General features: G+C 40.5%; 1 protein-coding gene across 2 annotated transcripts; it reads right to left on the bottom strand.

Annotated features, from left to right (window-relative positions):
• Nucleotides 1-1,906: 1,906 nt before the first annotated feature.
• On the bottom strand, nt 1,907-6,974 carry DMP1 (dentin matrix acidic phosphoprotein 1). 2 transcript variants are annotated; one of them, XM_023750292.1, is made up of 5 exons: nt 6,917-6,974; nt 6,366-6,409; nt 4,811-4,843; nt 4,591-4,638; nt 1,907-3,223 (listed from the first exon to the last, which is right to left on the bottom strand). In XM_023750292.1, the coding sequence occupies exons 1-5, from the start codon at nt 6,972-6,974 to the stop codon at nt 1,907-1,909; spliced, it is 1,500 nt and encodes a 499-aa protein (XP_023606060.1). The 2 variants fall into 2 exon arrangements, with proteins under 2 accessions (XP_023606060.1, XP_023606061.1); XM_023750293.1 differs by lacking the exon at nt 4,591-4,638.
• Nucleotides 6,975-7,249: the final 275 nt, after the last annotated feature.

Raw genomic sequence — 7,249 nt, 5'->3', positions numbered from 1 at the left:
AAAAGACCAGCAAGAACTAATGGTATAATCAAACACTGCAATCCTTTGGTGTGGCCTCATAAAAAGTTGAGAATTTGTTTTCTCTTTTTCCTGATCTATAACAGGTATATTCAGTGGCATATTATAAGCAACATGTAAAGTAATTTTATCAAAATGCTACCTGAATTATAAGTAAAATTTAATCCTATCTAATAAAGAAGTAATATGCAAATTGACCATCACTCCAACACACAAGATGGCTGCCCCCATGTGGACACAAGATGGCCAGCAGGGGAGGGCAGTTGGGAGGGACCAGGCCTGAAAGGGAGGGCAGTTGTGGGCGATCAGGCCTGCAGGGGAGGGAAGTTGGGGGACCAGGCCTGCAGGGGAGGACAATTAGGGGCGACCAGGCCAGCAGGGGAGGGCAGTTAAGGGTGACCAGGCTGGCAGGGGAGGGCAGTTGGGGGTGATCGGGCCGGCAGGGAGCAGTTAGGCATTGATCAGGCTGGCAGGGGAGCAGTTAGACGTCAATCAGGCTGGTAGGGGAGCAGTTAGGCATTGATCAGGCTGGCAGGCAGAAGCGGTTAGCGGCAATCAGGCAGGCAGGCAGGTGTGCGGTTGGGAGCCAGCAGTCCTGGATTGTGAGAGGGATGTCCAATTGGACATCCCTCGAGGGGTCCCAGATTAGAGAGGGTGCAGGCTGGGCTGAGGGACACTCCCCTCTCCTGCATGAATTTCCTGCACCGGGCCTCTAGTTTAAAAAAATAATTTAAGAAAATTTTTCATTTTAATGGAAGAAAGAGACTAAACTATTTTGTGATGTTTTAAAGGAAGAGTTGTTTAGCCTAATAATATCACTATAAAAAATAATCACATACTTTAGAATATTATCATCTTTATTACAAAACAAATATTTTATGTTGAGGTAACATTTCAAAGGGTATTTGGCAAAAATCAATTGAATTCTATAGATACAATTTTGTTATGTGCAACATATGTAAAGCACTCAGAGGACAGCTTTTCTAGCATTGCACATAGACTGATTTTAGAAAAAAAATAAAGCTAAAAGTTATCTTTTTAAAGAGGACTCTTCTTCTCCCACTCTCCCCATCCAGTCCTTCATATTTATCACCAGCAGTCAATGAGGTGATGTTCGTGGGAGTGCCACAAAAAAGTGTCAAAAATGATAAATTAGTTGAAAAAAAGTTTTGTTAATCCAAACATCTCACACTGGTTCTTAACTTGAAAGTGCTTTCACAAACTGAACATTCCATCATATGGGATTTACTATTGCTTATCTCAAGAATAAATGAAATTCTCTCATCTTCAATGAAGAAATCCTATGAAATGGTCTGAGCCAGGGTCTTCTCTGCTGTGGAGCCCTCCCTTCCCTGATTCTCCAAGGCAAAGTTAGTTGACCTCTTTTATGCTCTCATAAATTTTGTTAATACCTCTGTTATTGCACTCACCACACAGCATTGCACTCATTTTTGTTTCCCTCATATGTATTCCTCTTTAGCTTTTTAGCTTTATTTATCCTCCTATAAGCTCCTCAGGAGCAAGAAACAAGCCTTGAGCTTCTTAATATCCCTAGCACCTAGCACAGTGCTTGGTACATAATAGAATTTCAATAACTGTTTGTTAGGTTCATCAATTAGGAACTATTTCAGCTGTGAAGCTATAATGCACATCTTTCCTTGCTTCCAGTTTCATTGAGTGTGTTCTGGTGTCATTCCAACTTATTTAAACCTTTATGGTTGGTGACACCCTAGAAACAAATACAATGTCCAGCAATTCCTTTCAGAAAGAAGTGGCCTTCGGTTATCCATCTGATATAAACATCAATAAGTTATAGTTCTATTTCTGTCCCTACTCTCCAAACTCCAAGACTCCTTAACCTGAGAGCCACTTCTTAGGAGAGCTGATGCTAATAGCCGTCTTGGCAGTCGTTGTCGTCCTGATCCCCAACGGGTTTGTTGTGATAAGCATCAACTGTTAGTTTTCTGCTTTCTATCTCCGTGTTTTTGGACTGGCCAGCTTCCTCACTGCTTGAATTGCTCTCGGTGGAGTTGCTATCTTCTTGCGATTTGCTGCTGTCCTGAGAATCACTGCCATCATCTTCCTCAGACTGGCTCTCCGGGCTCTGGCTCTCCTGGCTCTGGCTCTCGGTGGAGGCACTGTGAGACTGGAGGCCCTCCTGGCTAGAGCTGTTATCCTCAGGGGACTCTGGGCTTTCCTCTGAGAATTTGAGGCTCTCATTGGATTCACTATCAGCTTGCTCCTCTCTGGATGTGCTTTCTGAACTGGAGGGTGTGCTCAGGCTGTCCTCTTCACTGGAGTCACTGGAGTCCTGATCTTCCGAGTGAGTGGAGGTATTATCTGGGTTGTCACCCCTGGACTTACTCAATACTTCTTCCTGAGATTCACTACTGGTTTCTTGAGATGGCAGGTCAACCTCTTGACTAGATTCACTACTGGGGTCTTGTTCATTTTGACTGTCTGCCTGGACCTGATTCTCCTCACTATCTTCTTGAGATTCACTCTTGCTGTTTTCCCTGGATTGGCTGAGGCCGGCTTCTTTGGTGTTTTCTGTGGAGTCACTTTTGACTTCTTCTTGGCTATTGCCACGATCACCTGTGTCATCTTCCACAGAAATGCGGGACTTTCTGAAAAATTTCCTACCGGGATTCTCCACTGATTGGCTCTCCCCTGAATCCTGAGTGTTGGCTTGCCCATCACTATTTCCTCTTGATTCTTTTGATTTGACACTGGCGCTGTTCATTCTGGAGTGGCTTCTCTCACTCCTGATGGTATCTGGATCATCGCTCTGCATTCCTTCATCATCAAACTCAGAGCCATCCCCATGGCTGCTGTCTCCCTCACTGCCACCTCCCACCCAGCGCTCCTTACTCTCACTCTCCTTGTCAAGGTCCCTGCTCTCACTGGTGGTATCTTGGCCACTGTCTTCCCCATGAGAGGCACTATCTTCCCTGGACTCTGTGGCATCTGCTGAGTCTTCATTACTACTGAGTCTAGAGTTTCCTCCTTGTGTCTCTTCAGGTCCTGGGCCATTGTCATCATCACCAAAGGTGTCATCTCCACTGTCATCTTCATCATCATCTCTATCATCTCCTTCTTTGCCTCCATTCCTAGAGAAGCCACCTGCTGGCCTATGAGCATATGGATGATCAGCAAGGCTCAGGCCTTCCTCTGATTCGGCACTGTCACTGGGGTCTTCATTTACCTGGAGTTTGAGGTTAACAGACATGGTCAATACTTTAGGGTGATATAGAGGGTTTGTGTTATCTAGTATCCATCTAGGTTCTTTCTGTTTTCTCCTTCCTGTATCCCTTATCTAAACCATGGTCAATTTTACTGCTCCATAATATCTCTACCAAAGGTTCAAAAGGAAGAAAGGAGAGGTAAAATTCAAGTCTTCCCATTTTATATAAGCATAATTCACTCATGCTGCAAAAAATTCTTAAAACACTTTATTGAATCACATTTATGAAACTCAAATTATATTGTATGATTCCTTAAATAAAACTCTCAGGGAATGTTTTGTAAAGAGTTAGTTTATAATGCTCACTCATCAAAATATTTGGTTTAAAACAGAATTTTTTAAAATACTGAATGATTTTTAAATGACCCCAATTTTTTTCTAATCAATTGGGGGTGGAGGTGGATATATTAGGGCAGGAGGATAAAACCTTTAGCTAAAATGAAAGTAAAATATTGCAATAAGGTATCTATCTCATTCAAACCATGTTTATATCTTATTATCCCAGTGAAAGGCTCAGCTAGAAGACTGCAATAGCGTGACTGCCCGGGCAGCTAATAATTCATCTTCCAACTGTGGTCACGTATAAAATGAAACATGGGTCAAAACTGCAGAGAAAAACCTGATTCCTGGAATCTCCAGAGCCCCATAGGGTTCAGTTTGGTCAGAAATGATACAGTTAAGAAAGTAATGACATTTAGTCTTAGAGAAATGAAGGGAGAGGAGGAAAAGAAGAAAGACAGTTTTTTTATTAAAGAGATTTAAGCTACGTCAGCTTTTCTCAATCCCAGGACCACAACTATTTTAAAGAGAAAGTCATTTCTAAAGCCCCTGTTTCATTCCATTTTCCTCATGGCTCTCCTATTCTCTCCTTAACAGAGTCCTGACATGAAGGAGGTCACCAGGCCCAGCAGGCACTCCATGTCATGTTAGCCAGAACACTTTTCTCTACCTGATCTGAACTGCTCTGATTGTAAAAGCAGCATTTTTAATGAACTAGTGAACTATTGCTTGTCTAACATAGTCTCTGTCCATTGTGTGTGTGTGTGTGTGTGTGTGTGTGTGTGTGTGTGTGTGTTCTTTTAACTAGAGTGATATTTATGGCCACAATGTCTATAATCTGGCTCCAGTAACAAATATAGAATGAACAGCATGTTTACATCTGAATTCTCCCACTCATTTTTCCCTTCTTATTTTATGGGACTTTTTAGTCAGCATAACCAATAGTTAGAAAATATTATATTTAGAACAGTTGCCAGGTAATTTAGTCTAACATCATTTCCTTCCATTCCTAAACAGTCTGAAAAGTTAAGAAAGGTCTGTTTAATTACCTGCTCCTCTGAGCTAACTTTACTTTCTTCTGATGACTCACTACTCTCCTAAAAGGAAAAAAAAAAGTTGTTTAGTAATTCCTGAGGAAAGGAAAAAATATGATGTACATAAATTGCTTGTGGTTTGGGTTTACAACTTTCCAAATGGCCTGAGGTGATGGGAAGAGTGTTAAAGTTACTTTATGAGATGTTTATGACAACAAATAAATGAGATAGTTACCAATGGTGGTGTTGGTGTCTGAGCCAAATGACCCTGTAAAAAAGGAAGGAAAACAAGTTACACCTTCACAGATGATTCATGCCATCACAAATATTTAGAATACTTTTATGTATTTTTTTAAGTTTCTTGGTATATATTTTGAATTTACATGACTAATAATGACATTTTATGATGAAATCGCTAAAAAATGAGTGTGAGATGACTGATGGCCTGAGAAAAATCTTATGATATAAAAGACCTGGAAGATTTTTGTATATCTGGTACTTAGAGAAAATTTTACTTTCTTGGAAACGAGGTGTTCAGACAACCTAGAGCAGTGGTGGGCAAACTGTGGCTCATGAGCCACATGCAGCTCTTTGGCCCCTTGAGTGTGGCTCTTCCTAAGCCTTAGGAGTACCCTAATTAAGTTAATAACAATGTACCTACCTATATAGTTTAAGTTTAAAAAATTTGGCTCTCAAAAGAAATTTCAATCGTTGTACTGTTGATATTTGGCTCTGTTGACTAATGAGTTTGCCAACCACTGACCCAGAGGAAACGTAAGAGAGGAAAAACACCGCAGGAACTCAGGACCCAGATTTAAGTCTCAATTAGTGCCTTGGTTTTGGTTTTAACTCTTAAAACTAACATCTCAGTGTTAGCACTGAAATTCATGTGTCCCAGGAAACCCCAAAGTCTCAGGTAAATTTCAGTGGTTGGTCACTCCATGTGAATTTGGACAATTCACTTCCCATGTTTGAGATCATTTTCTTAAATTCATAAATTAAGAATATTAGCAACCCCTGTGCTTACTCCACACGATTTCTGTGAGGATGAATTCAGCTAATGCCTATAGAAACATAGTGAGAACTGTTCAATAAGATATAAACTAATGATCCATTGAAAACACCTACTTTATAAAATTCAATAGTAGACAAAACTGAACAGAGAAAGCCATTAAACCTTTCTCGTCACATAAGGTCACACAATGAAAAAACAAATTCTAAGTCTGAAACTCATTTACTCATAGTTCTGATTTATCTCACTTTCTTTAATCTTCTAAGAACTCTAAAAATGCCTGAGTCACTTCTGATACCCTATCTCCACCTATTCTCCTCCTTCCCCTTGAGCAAGGCAAAATCCCAAAGTCCCATGAGGCTCCAAGCTGCTGAGAGGTGGGTGTGAAGACCCAAGGTACAAAGCAGAGCAGGGAGGAGCTATCAACAGGTTTTCCACATCCTGACATCTGGTAAGACACATTTCTAGTCCTAATCCTCCAAGGGCAGTCCTGGTTCATGTCACCATCCTGTGGCACTACGATACACATCCATTATGAAAATAAAGCCAAAGGAAAAATGCTTCCTTGCCAAATTATACTAGTAAGTTGGAAAGGAAGCATTATATGAACTAAATTTTCTTATGTGAACTAGAAATTATAGCTTTTACTACCTATGTCATAAGTTATTGATGTGTTCATTAAATCATTAACAGTTTCAACATTTACAGTGGAGATGATTTGGTTATACTAATAATATATTAAAATAAAAATATTTCAAAAAATCATATTTCTACTCACCTTCCATTCTTCAGAGCTCTCAGATTCAGTATGTTGATACCTGGCTACCTAGAAAATTTAGTACACATGGTCAGCCTACAGAAAAATTTCCAAGACAGCAGCTATTAACACTTTACTTAATTAGGACCAATGGTAGTCAAATTTTAGCAAGCATCCGACTCACCTGGAGACCTGCTAAAACACATTGCTGTGCCCCATCCCTAGACTCGGGCTCAGTAGGTCTGAGGTAGGACCCAAGAATTTACCTTTCTAACCAAGTGGTAACTGATGCTGATGATGCTGGTCTAGGGATGACACGTTGAGAGCCGCTGCTTATGAGGAAGAAAACTGAGACTTGTGGCTATATGAATGGCGGCTCATAAAGAATAACTCGGATGATATTTTAAAGAAAGCAGCTTCCTAAGAAACTACTGTTTTCATCTTGACTGGGATATACACAGCCACCTTGGCTCATAGCCAGTGAAAATTGTGAAGTTTTAGGTATAAAGGGTGTGTGTGTGTGTGTGTGTGTGTGTGTGTGTGTGTTTCCCCCTATATCCCTATCCTGATACTTACTGGAAGAGCACAGGACAACCCCCAAAGGAACATAAGCAGAATGCTGGTCTTCATTGCTGGGTGTGACACCTCTACCTGCGATGAAAGACAGATGTTTTTCTCCAGGCTACCAAAATATAGGAGCTTCAACTTTTTAACAGTTTCTGCCTATTTAAAACATAACTCATCACATGCACACACACACATACATAATTCATCCAAATGTCCATCAACTGATAAATGGATAAATAAAATGTACTCTATGCATACAATGGAATATTATGCAGTCATAAAAAGGAATGAAATACTGATACATGCTACAAAGTGACGAACCTTGAAAACATTACACT

This window comes from Myotis lucifugus, unplaced genomic scaffold, assembly GCF_000147115.1.
Source record: "Myotis lucifugus unplaced genomic scaffold, Myoluc2.0 scaffold_12, whole genome shotgun sequence".
NCBI lineage: Eukaryota > Metazoa > Chordata > Mammalia > Chiroptera > Vespertilionidae > Myotis > Myotis lucifugus.
This window is presented reverse-complemented; position numbering and strand designations above follow the sequence as displayed.